Source organism: Pavona decussata, unplaced genomic scaffold (genome assembly GCF_977016875.1).
Source record: "Pavona decussata unplaced genomic scaffold, jaPavDecu1.1 SCAFFOLD_156, whole genome shotgun sequence".
Lineage (NCBI taxonomy): Eukaryota > Metazoa > Cnidaria > Anthozoa > Scleractinia > Agariciidae > Pavona > Pavona decussata.
The window spans coordinates 5,432,501-5,453,148 of NW_028145568.1; the positions used below are offsets into that span (position 1 = coordinate 5,432,501).

The following is a 20,648-nucleotide window of genomic DNA, read 5'->3' on the forward strand; positions in this document are numbered from 1 at the left end:
ATGTTTTTCGTCACATATTTGGGCACTTTTAACCAAAATACAGCAAAATCGCCGTGGCAGCGCCCCTTTAACTAGGTGTATTTAAAATTCAGTGACATCATCCACTTGGTACAATTAGGTCAGTTCATCAGGTATTCTTACAAGACGCTATCCTTACCACCAAGATATACAATTTTCATCAAAGCAACCAATTTCACGCCTACAATACTAGAAATTCTCAAACCTCCTTACGTCTACCTTATTACCGTACAAATATTGAGAAATTTTCTGTTTTTCGTCAACTCCAATTTAATTGTTCCTTTAAGAAATCTCTAAAGAATACAATAATTAAAACCTGTGAATAACACCTGATTTTCTAGCTTATTACTTTTATTTATTTGACGTCCTTACGCTATGTCACCAACTTAATTATTTGTAGTCAACTTAGTGTAATTGAGAAGGCTGAATCACACATAAGCTTTCTAGTTTCTTTTCGGTCTACTCGCCACTTTTTTTTGCAACTTAATTAAATTATTTTATTGTGTCTTATTTTGTAAATTCTTTGTGTGGTAAAAATTTTTTTTGAAAAAATTAAACATTGTTAAACATTAGAGTAAGATCTATGGTCAGGTTTTCTCTCTTGAAGTCGAAATGTTATTTGGCTAAGCTTGAGGCTGACAACAGATATTAAAATAACCGGTACAAAATTCAAGGAGAAACAGTGGAAGAAATAACCTATCGCTATAACTGAGCTTATAATTGAAATGACACAATCAAGGCAGGTGCATGACTGACTTTAATTTTGCATCAAAATCGATCTCCTACAAAGCCTTTTTTTTTGTTTATTTTTATATCAGATATACTTATTGATTCCCCGGGTTGTATGACTTCTTCTCTGCGAGAATTTCCATTCGAAGATTTTGCGCACGGCTCCTTCGATAGTTCCAATTCAGGTCCCGTGGAGGTTGACAGAAAATTAAACCCTTTCCGATGCAGAGTGCTTTAAATCAACGGGATGATGTATTTAATATTAAAAACAGATCAAAAAGTTAAATTATGGCTGAAATTGTTCACTCACTGCACGATAGCTTTGCGTATTTTAATAAATTTTACACCAAGTATCACTTTGCAATGCTAATATCAACACTTATGCGCGAGACTAATTGATATTGCGTATTATAGGTTAACCTGAGTGTGAAAACAAACAAAGGTCAGCTGGGTGGGAGGAAAAACACGAAGTTGACTAGCTTATTTTCAGCGAAATATGGCATCAAAGAATTGAACTGACCATTTAGCCGCCGCAGCACAACGGAGACTTCACCAGCAATGCTCTACTTGGCATTAAATACAACTAAATCAAAATGCTTTATTGAACCTCCTATCATGTCTCTAGATGATGGCAAAAATAACCTTTTAGCTTTGAATATTGCCGCGAATATTGTTCTAATGTTAACCGCAATTTGGGGAAACGTGTCGATTCTACTCAGCTTTGCTATGGTCTCATCTCTACGCTCGATGTCGAATGATCTTCTCCTTGGATTGGCTGTGACTGATCTTGCTGTGGGACTTGTTGTTCATCCATTATACATCCTCGTATTATTTTGTATCTACAGCAATTCTTCACCGCAATGCAATGTGATGGCGGCTTACAGTATAGCGACATCACTTTTATCTGGTGTTTCGCTGCTTTACATGACAGCTATTGGAATTGACAGATATCTGGCGATAACGCTGCATTTGAGGTATCACCAGCTTGTAACTGAGAAACGAGTTAAGATCGTCCAGATAGCGGTGTGGCTAATCACGGGTCTACTAAGTATTGTTTGGCTCAAGGGCTTCCGTATTTACTCAGCATTCGCGGCTGTTGTTGTTTTGTTCTCCTTCTGTACAGTATTTTGCGTTTATATAAAAATTTACCGAGTTGTCAAACAACACAAGACTCAGATTCATATTCAAATGGAATCTCAAATGAAGCATTTCGAAATTTGTCGCGTAAGAAGATTGCGTAAGTCAGCAATCAATACACTGTATGTCTTCTTTGTGTTTGCACTTTGCTATATTCCTTTTTCTATCTCCACAGCAATAACTAGCATGTCTAAGACGCCAAATAAAGCTAGTATCTTGGCGTTCGAGTTATCCGCAACATTAATGCTTTCTAATTCTTCCTTGAATCCATTGATGTACTGCCTACGGTTCAGGGAATTCAGAATTGCCGTCAAGAAAACTTATAGCAAAATACTCTGCTGTTTGAATTCTAGAAGTGAATAAGACTCCCGAAGGCTGTTTTCCTTGAAAAATAATATAATTTGATTAACGGAACTATATATATTGACTGAAAGCCAATTGAGAAATCATCTTATGAAATCATCATCATGTTATGTTATCATTCAGCAAACTGTGGCATAACTTATCCAGTGAGGAGAGACTTGCAAGCAATCTTAATACAATTAAATCGCAAACACGAAAGCGTGATTTATCAAGCCTCTTAAAAGATGATTGCACTGGCTTTCATCTATGCAATTCCTAGACTTCCTGTTTACAATACTATTTCACCGTAAAGATATTTGTCCTCGATCTTTTGTCACTGTTTGATGTATTTTAAATAGGCATAGTTATACGTAAATTTTTTAATCTTTAATAATTTTTATACATTGTAAAGTTTTAGATTCTTAGTTACGCTTAGACAGGTGTCCCCTATTAGCTGAGGGAGCTTGAGGGCTTACCCTCTGCTAACAGCACACTGGCTTGAAGGCAGGCTGGGTCTATCAGCTTCAATCTCGGATCTAGTGGGCATATTTTAGCAATATCACAGATTTATTATATGGCTGGCTCTGTGAGCTGGCAAGATGAGTCAAATCGTGCGCTGTGATTGGCTACCCGAGCGGGCAAGATGGAGCTATCTTGCCCGCTCGGGATTACCCGTTGTCCGTCTGCTTGGCATTGAAAGTTTCATCCTGAGCAACAATGCAATCTTTTCTTCGATTTTCTCGTTGTTCTGGGAGAAAATGCTCACTAAAATGTTCGGTAAACTCTCAACATTTACCTAGAGGAACGGAAAGAGAATGGAATCCTCCTCGCGTAGTGAAAATTTTGTTTCAGCTGAAGATGAATTGAATCGGCGAGTTGCTAGATGTGTGTAGATAGATTGACTTTGTAAAACGTATTGTATCAAATCGAGTACTAAATTGATTAGTTCTCTAGGTTTGCAATGACTGTATTTCAATCATAGCGTAGTGAAAGTAGCGTTAAGTGTTTAGAGCAGTTCAGAAAAGTGTTTTTCTCAAGTTCGCTGAAGAAGCTCCAATTTTAATTTAGCCGCGTCTTGCTTGTTGTAAACAACAAAATCTTATCAAAATTTCGCCCAGTTTTCTGATTTACCCACCCTTTTATCGGCTTATGTTTGCATTGTTTCATTCAAGAATTATTGATTGGAGGCCGAAAACTGTGTAAAAATGTTTATTATTTATGCCACCGCGCGATCGGCTGAAAATGGCGAGTTTGCCGGATTCTATTAAAATCTTCCCGCACTTGCGAAAATCTAATTTTTTCGTACATAATAATTGTATGCTCCCTTTAAGCCATTATAAATTTAGAGCCAAAAGATAATTTAGGATTCCTTGTTTTCCATGATTACATGCTAATCGAAAAATGCACTGAAAATAAATCTTATGCAGGCCGGTTATGAAAAAAAAGAACTTGGCCAATATCCAGCCATCTTGACCGAACAAGCTTGGTCAATAATGCATATATATTGTGGGAACTTAAGGAGCGACGACGGCAACGCCAGTTGAAAATATAACTTTATTTTATTTATCCTACTTCGTGATTATTTCACTTCGACATATCCCACACAGTGGATTGCATTTTTTTTGTCAATCAATGTGAGTGATTTAGATAATCGAATGCAACATCTGTTTAACTCCTTTAACCTCTACAGAATTGGCGAAATACCCTGGAACCAAACTGGTAGGAGTGGCTTTCAAGCCAATATATATATATATTTAGCCAAGCCTAAAAGCGGAGCTCCAATTTTTTTCATAGCATTTATAAAAATCTGCTTAGTGTATGAACGTAATAACCTTACCAGTTCCTCATCCTTTCTGCAGTTATATTTTTAGTGCATATGCAGCAAACTGCCCAGCAAATAATAATGCAATGCAGAGGGCAAATTTTTTTTTGAATGCTGATTTGTTACAATGTAGGGCAATTTTAGTTGATTTTTCTTTCCCCGAGGACAAAATTACTTAATCCTGATTGGTCGAGCGGCGAAAATACTCGCTCCTCATTGGCTGAACACGCCAGTTCTACATTCCGTTGGTTTCTTAATTTTGTGTCCAAAAACAACGACTTCTTTCAAGTTCTTTGGAGAGTATGTTTACTGTTTAAGCCGGGTTATTTGTACCACAAATACATGGAAACCAAGTGCTGCAGCTAGAAAGGGATTTCCTAAACATTAGTTTTCGTGTTTCTTACAGGAATCAGCAAAAGCCGGATTATAAAACTTTGATAGGATTGACATTTGTTCAGTTGAGAAACTGAAATCAGTCATGGCGACCATGCAAGTGCTTTCAACTCGCTACTTCTTCTTACAACGAATGATAACTGAGCATAACAGTGTCCTTTTGGTGGGAGGAAGGTGTAGGTCAAATTTTGTGGAAGAAATTAAGTTCCTTCTTTAGATCCACCGTTTGCTATTTTTATCGATCTATTTTCGCGGATTTTCAAGCGGTAGGAATTGGATAGCCTGACATTAAGTTTTATCGTTGTTAGTTTACTCCTGAATTAAGCTAATATTCTATCTTCATTACATGACTGTGTAAAATTTACAACTCAGTCAATATTTCTCCTACTGAAATCTAAATAAACGTCAAGAAAAGGAGAACACGGGGAAATCACCCTTAGTTGCTTGGCTCAGATCTTTAAGTATGTTTACAACTGAATGAGAGCCGCGCGGTGCGAACGAAACTGCCCCGAAATAAAAAGTTCAAAAATTAGTTTCTCCACAAATATCTCTCCTATCGAAACGGTTGAAGTACATTTGTAAAGCTTGAAACACGTGAAATATGGAAAAATTATTGATTGTTGCTCGGAAACGCATTAGACTAGTAAACGGCTAGCAAGTTGCCTTGCGTTCAAGTTAACAGAGAAAGAAAAACTCACCGTCGTTTGCTCATATTCTCCGCAAAACCTTAAATTAGGTCAATTCACTTTGTTGTTTTTCGGAGGACGGCAAAGAAATGAACCAAAATTTAAAATGCACGTGCGAAGCGATTGTTTTTGTTGTTCATTTTCAGCCATGTTGCTGCCGTCGTCGTTGCTTAACAGGGTTCCCTGATATATTTGGCGCTCGGATAAAAATGTCTGAAAAATCATAACTCAGTCAATATTGCTCCTACTAAAAAACGTTTGGCCTTTACATAAATTTAGACTTCAACGCTTAGTTGTGGCCCGAGTTGTTAGAGCGTTTAAAACTTGTGCGTGTTTATACAGTGCAAGCGCGTGGAAGCAGAGCGGCTCAAAGACATTGCATGTAGACGGCTTCAAAATCAAATGTTAAAAAAATAATTTCTCTGCGAATATTGGTGGTATTAAAACGTTTAATGTATCTGTGTGAAGTTTGAAACACGTAAGATAAAGAAAAATTATCGATTGTTGCCTGGAAGAAAGAATTTTTGTTTACAAATGATTTGTAAACGGCCGTCGAATTACACGTCATGATAACATTTTTTTGTGTAAGAGCAAGTTACCGGCTCCTATAGTAATAATTCTAGTCTCGTCAACAAATGGAAAATATGGGAAAATAGTCTTTGGTGTTTGGTAGATTTATTTCAGAGCTTTTAAACTTGTGTCTGTTTACAAACGCACGAGAGCCGTGTAGTGCGAATGAAAAAAAAAAAAAAAAAAAAAAAAAAACACGGCCACGAAACAATATCGTACAAAAATTAATTTCTAAACGACTATCGTTGGTATCGAGAATTTAATAAACGATAAAAGCATCTGCGTAAAGCTTTAAACACGTAACATAAATAAAATTATCGATTGTTGCCTGGAAGAAAGCATTTTCGTTTACAAATGATCTGTAAACAGCCGTCGGAATCACGTAAACATGACATTTTCTGCGAGAGCAAGTTAGCTCCTGGGGGAAAATGTTTGGAAATCCAAAGTTGTGTCAATTCTGGACCTATAGTAATAATTCTAGTCTCTAAATAAACGCTAACAAATGGAGAATACAGGAAAATAGTCTTTGGTGTTTGGTAGAATTATTTCAGAGCTTTTAAACTTATGTGTCTCTACTAACACATGAATGCCGTAAGGTGCGAATGAAAAAAACACGGCTACGAAACAAAATGTTCAAAAGTTAATTTCTACACGAATATCGATGGTATCGAGAATTAAATAAACGATTAAAATATCTGTGTAAAGCTTGAAACACGTAACATAAAGGAAAATTATCGATTTTTTTTCCGGGAAGAAACCTTTTTGGTTTACAAATGATCTGTTGAAACGGCCTTCGTAATCACGTAAACATGGTATTTTTTGCGAGAGCAACTAAGCTCCCGGGGAAAAATTATTGGATATTAATAACTGTGTCAATTCTGCTCGTAATTAGTAATAATTCTAGTCTCTAAGTGAACGTTAAGAAAAGGAGAATACCGAAACGTACTCTTTGGTGTTTGGTAGAATCATTTCAGAGCTTTGAAACTTGTGTTTGTTTACAAACACATTTATAAGCTTAAGGGCCGTACGCTGCGAACGAAAGAACACACGGCCACGAAACAAATCAATTTCTACACGAATATCGATGGTATCGAGAATTTAATAAATGATTAAAATATCTGTGTAAAGCTTGAAACGCGTAACATAAAGGAAAATTATCGATTTTTTTCCGGGAAGAAACCTTTTTGGTTTACAAATAATCTGTTGAAACGGCCGTCATAATCACGTAAACATGGTATTTTTTGCGAGAGCAAGTAAGCTCCCGAGGAAAAATTATTGGATATTAAAAACTGTGTCAATTCTGCTCGTAATTAGTAATAATTATAGTCTCTAAGTAAACGTTAAGAAAACGAGAATACCGAAACGTACTCGGTGTTTGGTAGAATCATTTCAGAGCTTTGAAACTTGTGTTTGTTTAGGGCCGTGCGCTGCGAACGAAAAAACACGCGGCCACGAAACAGATATTTCAAAACTAACTTCTCCTCGAATATTGCTGGTATCGAAAGCGATCAAAGTGTCTATGTAAAGCTATTTTAGAGTTCTAAAAGTTACCATAACTGATCACGAACGGGTGATATAGGCAAATGTGATGCTTCTTTAAACTTAAGCTTACTTTTATTTTCCGGTCGGCCTGCTCTAACTTGCTATCTGTCGCTCTCTTCTACGTTGAATTTTGCTTAATCGTCTCCGCTTTTTTGTTTTCTTTTTTCTCTCCCTTTCTCTTCTTCCAACGTTTGTCAACATATGTAACAAATACGTATAAATTGTCTTTGTGTTTTTTGTTCTTTAGCCGGCATTTCTGTTGTAAACGCATCTTGCCAAACTATCTCGCCATGCAACTTCCCGCCAAACAAACACGGGCGCATTAGCATTGTGGGATTGCGTACGGAAGGTCGGACGGACAGAAGTGACGTCATAACCAAACCAAAATTTTACGCATTCATGGTTTTCCCAAATTTTGTTAGCTATGGGGCTTCCCGCCGGCGCCTCCGGCGCGTGGAGCTCCGCTAAGAAGAGAATGAAAAATTCACCGTCGCGTGTTGACGTTCCACCAAAACCTTGAATTTGGTAATTGGGAATTTTTTTCAGAGGACAGCAGCGCAATATACCAAAATTTAAAACGCAGGTCCATTGCGATTGTTTTTCCTCATAGAACCTATTGTTTTGCGGCGTTGTCGTTGCCGTCGCCGTGGTCGTTGTTTAAGTTAGCCATTATAGAGGGATAGTACCTCCCCCGAGCTAAGCGAAACTTAGCTCTTCCAATGTTGAACATTTTATCTACGATGGTACTTCAGCGAATTTTATAACAGACAGTTGGATAAGACGATAATCAGGTCCACCCAACAAGACATTTAAGCAAAATACATCAAATGTTGTCTCCTGTGTTCTCAGGTCCGTAGATCCTTTTGTGGCCTTTTGAAGGCATATTTGTGCGATTGTAAGCTATTACAGTTTGATCTGTTCGATTGCTTTAGCTGAAACATTTGAGATGCAGAAAGTTTAAGGAAACGCAATTTTATTTCCCGAATTTACGAGCAGCTAGCTTTTCTAAAATGGTAGCTGACCTTACTTTTAACAACTTATTTGCCCAACGAAAGGAATTAGTTATCCAGTGTTACGAAATTTTGAGTAGTTCAGCCGAATAAAACTTTAGATTTTCTGTAAACTAATCCGAATTTGAGAGGCGATTAAGCCTTCCGAGTCAGATATCCACCGAAATGAACCGTTCGGTGGCCCTGAATAATCAAATGTCTTACATTTGTTGCCCTGACGAATGAAGTCACATTGTGCATTGTCTTAAACTTTGCTGCTTGTAAAATTCTTAATATTGGAGTGGTATTTTGCACATTTAATGAAATTATACACAATCCAAAATGTTCGGAGAACATTCTTGCCATTTTTGCTCAAGTTTCAATTTTCCTACGGATTCAATATAGAGCTATTGTATCCAGTATCGAATCATAAATGTAAACATCCCTTTGTGGTTAAACCGCTGAGTCAGCTGATTATACAAAATTTCCTTTCAAGCCTTGGGGGCGTTTGTTTTTTAAACTCTATGATATGACTCTGTGATATGGCTCAAGAACATGGACAAGAGCTAGGAAATTATAATTGCATACCGGTGGTCACCTGGCTAAATAAAGAAGCTTTCAAATCTTCATAAATTTGCCTTAGAATTCTCAGTCTAATATGACCCGTTTGAATCAATATGAAATACTTAAAAAGATGCCGAACATGTTATGAATATCAGGTAATCTAGGTAAAGTAATTCTTCTTTTTTTTCTGTTATTAAAACTTTGCAAACAAAAGAGGTACCGTTAAACGATTTTTAATTGATTTTTAAACTGAATAGCAGCATATTTCAGATGTATTTGAACAGGTTTCAGAGCCAGCTTAGGTTGCAGTTATATAAGAATACCAAGTTGCAAGTAATCAATTTACCTTGCCTTCTTGAGAGTTCCTCACCAATGAAAGCCGGTATGAAGCTGTTGATCGTTGTTATCGCCTTCTTTGCTGCCTTTGCTTGTGCAGAGGATGGAGAAGGTAGGTATATTAAGAATAAAAATTGCAATAGTTTATGTTGTTCTTCAGACTTTTGTAATTTCAAGCTATAAAGAAATAACAAAGGAAACATTAGAATTTTTTCATAAAGGGGATTTGCAATACTAGAACTCATAACTCAGGGACTATGCCAGCATAAGAGAGATTGATTAGGAAACGGCAGGGGCCTCCAGCGAGAATATTTGAGCAAAATATTTAAAATTATGTTCCCTGTTTTAAAGAATATTTTTATGCCCTTTATGAAAGACATATTCAGTTTTGTAAACTAACAAAGTCTGAGCTGCTCCACGAATTCTAAAATTTCCGAGTTCCTGTTGACTTGGCGAGAGCGTCAGCTGGCCTTAAATTGCGTACGTTAAGCGACCCCTGAGGACAAACAGGAAAAGGGTTTCTGGTGTCCTCACGGCAGTTTATTGTTTTAATATGTTTTTTATCATTCAGATAGCATTGACGATATCCTGCTTCCACTTGTAGAGCCTGAAGAGCTAGCTGATGCAAACGCCTTTGGTAAACCCACCCTACTTTTTTCTTTGTTTGTCGCCTTTGGACTTAACCGATTTTAAGTTTAAAGTTTGTTATTACAAATTATACCATAAACAATTAGCAATGAAATTTTAGGAAGCCATGTTAGGTAGTCCTTATGGTCAAAAGGATATTCGAATCTATCCAGATGGTGCTTTCAGTAAAGTTGATCGTGTAATAAAAGGATACAGCAAAAGAGTTTCTTATGTGATCGGCATTAATTAACTGTTACGATCTTCAGATGATACTAATGACTATGTCATGCTTCCATTTGTAGGCTGATGCAAACGCTTTTTATTTATGTTTACTTCATTTATATTTTTGCCATCTTTTAGTTCCATTTAAAGTATGAAACAAATAAAACTTCGCCAAAACATTTTTAATATCCAATTATTACCTTTTTAAATTATAATTTTATGTATAGTAATGTAGCTATTTTTTCCTTTTATCTTATATCATTGTAATAGTGATGTCTGTGAATTTTATTTATTTTATTCTTATCTATTTATTTATTTTATACAGGGCTGTTCTGGAAACCACTTTTGTGAGAACGCACCCTGTTTAAAGAATATTAATATTATTATTATTATTATTATTATTATTATTATTATTATTATTATTATTATTATTATTATTATTATTATTATTAATGCCAACATCAGTAAGATTCCGACCTTGTAATAAAAACTGAAAGGACACAGTTTTCTCATGCAGTCCACAACAATTAATTTTTACCTCTTTTAATCATTCAGATGCCACCGATGACGACATCCTCCTTCCACTTGCTGAGTCTGAAGAACAAACTGAAGCCAACATCTTTGGTAAAGCCATCCTTCCTCGTTTGCTTTGTTTTCTTTTTTATGTCTACTTTATTTCTTGTTGCATCTCCAAGTCCCATTTAAAGTATAAAACCATAACAATTTCCAATAAATTTTAGGAAGCGCTATGGGCCAATGCCAATATTAGTAAGATTCCGATCGTGCGATAAATACTAAACGTAGTCCGCAGCAATTAATTGTTACCTTCTTTAATCATTCAGCTGACACCAATGATCATGACGACATCCTTCTCCCACTTGTTGAGTCTGAAGAACAAACTGAAGCCAACACCTTTGGTAAAGCCATTCTTCCTCATTTGTTTTTGTTTTTTATGTCTACTTTATTTGATGTTGCATCTTCAAGTCTCATTTAAAGTATAAAACCATAACAATTTTCAATAAATTTTAGGAAGCGCTATAGGCTAATGCCAATATCAGTAAGATTCCGATCGTGCGATAAATACCGAACGTAGTCCACAGCAATTAATTGTTACCTTCTTTAATCATTCAGCTGACAACAATGATTATGACGACATCCTTCTTCCACTTGTTGAGTCTGAAGAACCAGCTGAAGCCAACACCTTTGGTAAAGTCATCCTTATTATTAGAGAGATTAAGAATCACGTTTACGACAAACGGCAAACGTGAGATTAGCGTTTATGTTTTCTTGAAATAAATGTACAAAAGATGAGAATAGTGCAAATTAATTCTGGCCCTTGATGCTAACGCAAAACTACAAAATTTGACAGAGAAACTGAAAACAGCAAATGAAGCGGCAAATATAGGATAAACATGGTGGCGTGGTCATATCTCAAGTTTGCCTTTTGCCGTAAACGTCATTCTTATCTCTCTATTTTCTTTGCTTTGCGTCGATTAACTCTGACTGAACAATTTAAGTCATGCAATTTAGTCTATCAGGTACAATTATTTTTTCCCGACCGTTGAAGTTGCGCTCTCTGCTGCGGTAGTCTTTCATCTTTAAAGCCTTTCATCCGCACTTCAATAAATGAATTTTCCATAGACTATATTAAAATTCCTAGCCCAAAATAAGACATCGATCGTGTTGTGATCTGTCTTGGTGTTGTAAACACAGAGGTTAATTCGATACAATAAAATAATTGTTGTATCATGGTCTCAGACTCTTTCTCCCTCCATGTTTATATTTATTTATTTATTTATTTATTTATTTATTTATTTTATGCCACGGTTTTGCTCCGACAGACCAAAAATTTAGAAATAAGGATTAAAAATGGGCGATGGCCTGGATATATTCAATATTCAATACTTCTTTACTTTTCGTGAAATGAGATGAAATGTCACCATGTAGCTAGGAACCTTCTTTCAGAATTAATTAATGGAATTGTGTTCTCTTGTTCTCTTCTTTATAACTTTGAAGTGAAAAACGTCTCACCGTTTTGAACTTGCTATGGGTTACAGTTTAGGTAATCACTAAGATGTTATAAATTAATGACCAGTCTGGTAGAGGTAGTCGAGTTTCCTTTGGACCAGTTTTTATTCAGAATTTTTGTTAGGATACGGAGGTATTGGAAGTCAATACTTCATACAGCTGCTTTTCGAAAATTGTGAAATTTACAGAGAATGTGTGGTTGGTTGGTAGAGCACATTCTTTCTAAAATCTTGACACTTTTAACAGTTTTTTTCTCTTCTCAAAAAAAATTTAACATACCATGCTCAAAGTTTCAGAAAATACTAGGTTTGTTGAACACTTGGTATCTATGGAGACCGTTTGTTTGTAGCTAGTCTTATCTCTAATTCCAATATGTGACAATGGGGGCAAAACATGTAAACAAACTGATCCAACTAATTTCGCAAGTACCATTATTGATATCTCATGGTAATGCAGATATATTTCAGAGTAGTCAATTTTCAGTTATCTTAGTATTATTAAGAACGCAATTATTTTGTTTTTAAGACTTCTGAGTATAATGTTTAAGTGTGTTTGTTTGAATTTGAATCACAGGTTGGTGTGTTGATCGGGCAGGTCTCGCCTGGTGTAGAAAGAACTCTCGCTATTGTCACTGGACCAGCTACATGAAGCCGAAATGCGCTAGAACCTGCCATCTGTGTTAACAAGGTAAGTTAATCCTGAGAGTAGGTGAATTCTTCCAAGTACAAAAATTATATAAGAATTTTAACTGTCTAACAAACAATTTTAACCTGTTTAATAAAAAACGTTTTTGGATTAGGATGATCCAGAGCAAGAACCTGTAGCCAGAGGACATTAGCTGGTTAAATATGACACAGATCCCAGCATTTTGTGCCTTTTTTTTTTTTTTTTTTTTTTTGTGATACAGCGTGTTATTGTGAGAAACCCAACCATTCTATTTCTCTTTTTTCTCTTTTTTAGGATCTCATCGAAAGTGCATCACAAATGATCATAAATTATTTCTGTTTAATTTTGAATAATTAACAGTTACTGCAATCATAAATGGAATAAAGAACATAATGTCAGCTTTGGTACCTGTAGTGGCTTCTAACTTGTCTCAGCCTTTTTCTCGATTTTCAAGTTTCTATCGTAATAAAAGAACTGAATGGCCCTAAAGTCGAACAGGGTGCAAATTCGATAGATGAAACCGGGTTTAATGTTTGTAGCTGTTTTTACCCAACATTTTCCCTTTCTGTTGTTAAACTGGTAGGCGAAAATAAAACGCGACGCATAAATTAGGTTTTAACTTTAATTTCAAGCGCTTTTTGTGGCTTCTTCCGCTTCTCAGATAGTTGACTTATCATTAAATTTTAAGTGGACGCATCGAGATCTCATACGCTATCATTTCGTTGGAGGATGTGAAAGCACAAAGAGTAAATGATGTTTCTAGCTGTCAGGCTCACTTAACTGTTCCTTTCGGCGTAGTATTGTTCGGAAACTGAAGACATTTCTCGCCTCAGAGATTCAGATAAAAGGGTGAAGAAATTAACAAGCGTTACTTTTAGCGAAAGGTCACCTCGGACTTTCGCAACGATGGAAAACTTAAATCCGTTTTGTTTTCGGAGTGGAAAAGGCCAGCTGGCATCCATCCTCAGCTCGCAAAATTCGGGAAGCATGATTCAGTTGTAATATCCGAACCGATCTGTCTTAGCTTTCACAACTTTATATGTGGAAAGACAGGAAACAAAATTTTAACAACTTTGCTTTGACGCCCTAGGCTGGGTGTTGTGGGCTGTTGTGGTGCTTCTTTTCTTACATTAGACGCGCGATTAAAGCAATATGCAACGCATAAATTAGGCTTAAAATTAAGGGGTTTGTATTGGCTTTCTGTTTTTCGCAAAAAGTTGAACATTTAAATTTTCAGTAGTATCATTTAGAGCTCATACGCTACCGTTTGGTTCGAGATCCGACGAATTCTCCAAGTTTCAAAGACTCTAATGGCTGGGGTTTAGTTTCCACCTTAGAAAAAATATTCGAAGCTTTAAGAAGGGGACCAAAAGAAGTTTTATTCATAGTTAAAACGTAATAATGAATATGGATACGTGTGCATTTAATCCCATTTTTGTGAAATGGTTGTATCCAATAAATAAATAAATGAATATATGAAATCAACCATTTTTGACGAGTAAGGGAAAATATCACATCCACCCTCACTTTTATTGGACCTGTGCTTTTAGTTAGCTGGTTGCCAACTAAGTTTCTCGTTCCTATTTTCTGTAATATTAGCCTTGGGGAGCAATATTAAAAACCTAAGGCGGATATATCCAGTAATTACGGTAAGGTTGGGGCCAAAAGATCACACCAAGTATGATTAAAAGCTGGCAATACAATTTCGTTTACATTGTTTGTAGAAAATTTATTGTCCACAAAAATTTCAACCTTCAAGGTTAACGTAATTTTTTTTTCTTCAATCAACGGTAGTTTATTAAGACAATTTTATAACTGAATGGGAAAAACCGAATATTAAATAACAACTTTTCCTGAATAACTGTTCGATTACCAATGCAAAATCTGCCAATTTGTTGATAGAGAGTTCGTAAACAATGCAAAGAAATCTATTTCACAAATTTCAAATACATAAAATTCCATATTTGGTTGAGGTAGCCGTAGAGTATTTCACAACATTAGATCAAAGATTGTAAAATAAAAATAACGGGCCCTGAGGATGACTTGATTAGTCGAAAACGCTTGGTTTTTAATATTTTTTTTTACTTTTTAGCCTTGTAAATAGTATTGTAAATCTCAAGCGAATATTATGGACAACATAAGTTCAAAGATTGAAAAATAAAAAATAAAGAACTTCATCTTGCGAAACAGTTAACTGAAATAACAAAAAATAAATGAATGCATGCGTTTCAAACGCAAAGCAAAGACAGGCAGGTGTTTAGTAAATATTTCGAGCTGGATAGGAATGATTAACATAATTATTCAGTTAGACCTCCCTTATTACTAATAACTGTTTTTTCGGTGTGGAAAATTTATACTAGACTGAGAAGAATCTTGGGCAACGGGATAACGTTGTATAGATAAATTGCAAAGTTCATTACAGGCCATGCAACCAGAAACGAACTTATCATCAGACGAAACTCGCTCCAAGTGCTTCATCGATGTTCCTGTCACTTTACTTGTCGGCGAGAAACACGCCATTTTGGTCAACGTCATCGCAAACATTTCGCTTGTGTTGACAGCATGTTTGGAAAACGTTTCTATCCTTCTAAGCTTTGTGTTCGTATCTTCTCTGCGATCAACGTCAAATTATCTTTTATTTGGATTGGCTTTGACTGATCTTGGTGTGGGACTTGTGGTTCAGCCTTTGTACATCTTTGTGATGTATAACCTCTACAACGACACTTTGCCTCATTGCAATGTGATTGCAGTTTACAGCATAGCGACGTCATTTCTAGCTGGTATTTCCATGCTGTACATTGCAATAATTGGAGCCGAGAGGTTTTTGGCGATTCATTTGAATCTGAGATACCCAGAACATGTGACCGAGAGAAGAATCAATATTACACAGATAGTCCTGTGGTTGATTAACGGTTTGCTAAGCCTGGTTTGGTTGAAAGGCTTTCATGTTTACTCAACGTTTGCGGCAGTAATCGTCGCAATTTCTCTTTTAATTACGTTCGTTGTTTATAGTAAATTGCACTTTATAGTTAGAAGGCACAAAGCCCAAATCCACAGCCAAATGGAATCACAGATGTCACAGTCAGAAACATTTCGCTTGAAAAGATTGCGAAAATCGGCTATCAACACATTTTATGTTTTTTTCACATTTTTGGTCTGTTATCTTCCTTTCTTTATCGCCACAGCAGTAAACAATATGTCAGCCTCGCCAACGAAAGCAAGTGTTGTAGCATACGAATTCACTACGACGTTAATGCTTTCTAATTCTTCCCTCAACCCGCTAATGTACTGCCTCCGTATACGAGAATTCAGAATTGCAGTCAAGAAAACTTTTCGCAGAATATTTTGTTTAGATTATACTGGCGAGTAAATGAATTTTAAAGTACTTAAACTTTAATTTAGCAAACCACTGTTCAGAGCATTAACGACAAAAAAAATGGTTAAGTCTGAATTGAGTCAAAGAATCACTCCGAGAGACAAACAATGAACAAATTTTACCCTGACTTTAAAGCGGTTTCTACTCTTTCAGTTTTCGAATAAAGCCATTAAGCGTATTTTATTTATATATTTATTCATTGTGGTGGTGGTACGGAGTATTTCCTGTACAAGATAGTTGTTAAAGTGCAAGTAAAATTATTTCCTAAGGAGCTATAATTCGAAAGAAAACTAACAAATAATGCTATGTTCTCGTGATACCTGCTTTTGATACTTCGACAGAAACGACATTTCCTCTCTTTTCAATATAATGCGTTGTCAATTTGGAACCCCCCCCCCCCCCCAACCCCCTTCCAAACTCACCCACCAGTCATCCCCAGGGGATGTGAACTTTTGAAGATTGTCTTTACAATCTCAATTTTAAACACCTTTTCAGTGAGTCGTTCGCTCAGAAAGACGGAACCGTCCTTGAAAAACTCCTAAATGCCCAAAAGCCATGAAAAAACCTACGCATGAATTCTACCAGATCAAAAGTAAATCTGGTTAAAATTCCCTACTCCCCGTGTACGGTACGATTCAACTTGATCAATACAGAAGGTAAGGGACGATTTTGAGTATACATGGGAATTAAGACTTCATGGCAAAACCGTTTCATGTACTGATTTACTGTATATATTCAGCTGCCCGACTTCAATTTGTTTTAGGAAACAGTTACTCAAAATTCTAGTTGTGCTGTGGAAAATGCCAACAAAAGAATATAGATAAATGTAAAGCAAAGTAATTTTCTAATTGATGAATTGACGCCATGCTCTTATGCGTCTATCGGCTCTTTTTGATGACAAATTTCCTTAAAACGTTGTCAGAGTTGTTGTCAATCTACTAATGTTTATTCAGTTGACAATCTTCTGAAAACGAGTACCGGGTTCAACTCCGGTGCTTTTCAGTCTCAGCGCTAATTTCTTCTCACCGCCGATGTCCAGGTGAATCCTCGACAACCACACACCAGCGGCAAATTTGTGCTTCTTTTGCTTTATCCAAAATTTCAATTTTGTGGTTGGATTCTCACCAAAGCAAGAAAAGAGCACTAAATTAATCGTTTGATATCGATGACGTCATTGACGTTCTCATTGACTGTGGAAATAAGCCAAAGAGCGCGTGAAAAATTAGACCTTTACGGTAAAAAATAGCAATGGTTATCATTTCTGTTCTCAAATAAGTCTGTGTTCATTTCTGTTAATGTTAGTGTGATATGTTAATTCCTCTATAACAAATTAAAAAAACGAGTTGTTTTGTGAAAATGAAATTCAACAAATGTTAAAAAGTGTAGAGGAGATATCTTCGAACATTATGCACTGCTGGTAATAGTTTAAAAAAAGTAAAGTGAAAAGTAAAGTCTGAAACAATTTTTTTGGTATTTTCCATTTGACCACTTCCTTTGTGCGGGAATTTTAAATTTTAAATCTTAAATTTTGAAGATTGGCTTGTTCAATTTCCTGCATCTGGGGGACGAAAAGCCTGGTTCAAATGTCTAACCTTACGTAAATGCGCATATGCCTGTCCTCGAGGACAAATTTTTAACTTCAATCAATCACTTTACACTCTTTTTAAGACAGAAACTATATATTAATGAAACCTTTACAATCTCCATTTTAAACCTCTTTTGACTAAGTCGTTTGCTCACAAAGGCGAAATAATGTCCTTGAAAAACTCCTTAACTGCCCAAAGCCACGAAAAAAAAAAAAAAACACGCATAAATTCTGCCTGACAAAAAGTAAATCTGGTCAAAATTTCTACTCCCCGTGTTATTACGGCTCAACTTGAGCAACACAGAGGTATGAAATGATTTTGAGTACAACCAAATTATGGCTCCATGGCAAAACCGTTTCATGTATTTACTGTATATGTATTCAGCTGCCCAACTCCAATTTTGTTTTAGAAAGCAGTTACTCAAATTACGCCAAGCAAAATAAATAATTGTAGTTGTGCTGCGGAAAATGTCAACAAAAGAATATATAGAAACTTTGTCTTTATGTAAAGAAAAGTAACTTTGAATTGATGCCATGCTTTTATGCGCCCTGATCGGCTCTTTTTGATGACAAATTTCCTTAAAACGTTGTCAAGTTGTTGTCAATCCACTAATGTTTATTCAGTTGAAAATCTTTTGAAAACGATTCTCGAATTCAGCTCTGGTGCTTTTCAGTCTGAGCGCCGATATCCAGGTGAATCTTTAACAAACACATACAGCGGCAAATTTGAGCTTCTTTCGCTTTGTCCAAAATTTTACTTTTGTTATAGCGGAATTAATTATTTTTTATTATATCTGGTCACCGCCGATAACCAGGTGAATCTTCAACAAACACATACCAGCAGCAAATTTTAGCTTCTTTCGCTTTGCGCAAAATTTTACTTTAAAGTTTCGATTCTCACGAAAGCAAGAAAAGAAAAAGAGCGCCCAAAACGTTTGATAAAATTTATTCGATGTCTGCATTCTTATTGGTTTTTGAGATAAGCCAATGAGCGCGTGAGAAATTTATAATTGACAGATACTGTACACACAAAAAAATATAAATAATGATAATAATAATAATAATAATAATAGTTATAATAATAATAATAATAATAATAATAATTATAATATTCCAAGCAAAATTGATATTTACAAGTTAAAAGTAGAAAAAAGAGCTATTAAAACCTATTTACAATTCAATATTTAAAATTCATTTCGATTAAAAAAAGCGACTATTTCCAAGCACAACAGAGCTATTTTCAAGCACAATTTTTTAACAATAGTAAGACTAAAATTTTGATGAAATAAAAAAGTTGTTAAAAAGATCCTAAAATACTAATTTACAACGTCACGCCATCATTCACTTTCTAAAATTAGCGGAGACACGCTTGGCTAGCGTTCAAGCGGCAGTCATCAATGAAATCCCCAAATGGAATTTTGTGAAAAGGTGTCCTGGAGCCTCTTACGCATGTGTGTACCGACCTTAAAATCTCAAAAGAAAGCAATGTTCTAATCCAAGTGATAGTAATGTGATAAGGTTCCTCATTCTTTTCTGAGAGCTTCTCGGCTAGGCGTTTGAGAAAGCAATTGCAGTCGGCTCCCATCCCACCGTTGGTTCCAAAAACTAGGGGATTGAAAGATCCCATTTCAACGTAATGGGTTGATAATAATAATAATAATAATAATAATAATAATAATAATAATAATAATAATAATAATAATAATAATAATAATAATAATAATAATAATAATGGTCACCATTCCTGTGTTCAAATAAGTCTGTGTTCATTTCTGCAAATGTCACTGTAACATGTTAATTCCGCTATAACAAAGCGAAGAGTTGTTTCGTTCTGCACTGCTGGTAATAGAAAATGAGGCAGTCTAAGACTGCATCTGGCTACTGCTTTATTTTTGTAGAATATTGCAGTGAAAATGCAATTTTGTATGAAATTCAGAGGGGTAAATGAACAGCTCTAGTCAGTGCCAAAGTTGTGCAGCGTAATTTGATCGTGTTTTCATATGAGTGAATTTGGTATGCGCTGGAGGATTTCTGTTTGTTTACACTTTAATACACAAGGGACAGTAATAGATATGGTTTGGCTCTCCCATGGGTTACGTAAGATCGCATCATTGGCATGGTGAAGAAATTCTGCGAATCAAGACACACAGATAAACAGACAATAAGCTTTCTTAATAGAAAGATTTATTCAGACAGACCTATGTTCACGCCTGAAAAGCAAATTCTTTCAATTTTCGCCTCGAGTGAGGCTACGTAAAGGTGAACGATCCAAGCAAACTGCGAGTCACTAAAGCACAATTTCTCGACTCTACTAATTAAACTGAATACTGTTTTCGAAAATTTCGTCAAAGCTATTTCGATCAATTTAACATAAAGCATGGTAAAATTCACATTGAAATCTGTGGTATTTTGTAAAGTGGATTCACAGAAGCACACAAACATTTCCTAGAACGTCTACAGCTCATGTGATGGTTTGCAGATCTTGTTTGCGATCGCACACGTTTCGTTTTGACACAATCTCGAACAGGAATTTCGTCCGAATAAAGCCGACTGATATCTCGTCACCCTGTCGTGGCGAACTCGACCCAACTTCTTGTAAATTCTACAATTCCGAAAGCTTCCGATTTATGGACTTACCGCCGCCACAACACGATAGCATAGCAGTAGCCACAAAAAAAGAACCCTTCTATATTTAGATCTACATCAGTAGATTATAATGATAAGAACCATTATGCGACGCAATAAGACTAATAATAGGCGAAAATGGGAAACCGATGAAACAGTGGGTAAATTTCGCTGATGAACGTCAATAATAAAACATTACTTGAAAGTTCATCTTTTATTGATTTATTTTTTTGTCGCAGAATTATTTTAACAATACAATATAATTATAGCGACATGGTTCAAGCGTTTAGCAAGATTCCTTTTCTTGTTCCTGAAAAATGAAATGAAAAAATATTTTATTGCTTATAGTACTTGAACATTACTCGAGAATATCAAGCAAACGTTATTTTCT

General features: G+C 35.7%; 1 protein-coding gene and 1 long non-coding RNA gene across 2 annotated transcripts in view; both read left to right on the forward strand.

Moving 5' to 3' along the window:
- The window catches only part of LOC146465492 (uncharacterized), a 168,288-nt gene that overhangs the window by 98,192 nt on the left and 49,448 nt on the right, over positions 1-20,648 (forward strand). The window lies entirely within an intron of this gene.
- On the forward strand, positions 15,010-16,156 carry LOC146465499 (octopamine receptor beta-1R-like). The gene has a single exon (XM_085128790.1). It carries the CDS (start codon positions 15,097-15,099, stop codon positions 16,039-16,041), a length of 945 nt encoding a protein of 314 aa, XP_084984916.1. The 5' UTR covers positions 15,010-15,096; the 3' UTR covers positions 16,042-16,156.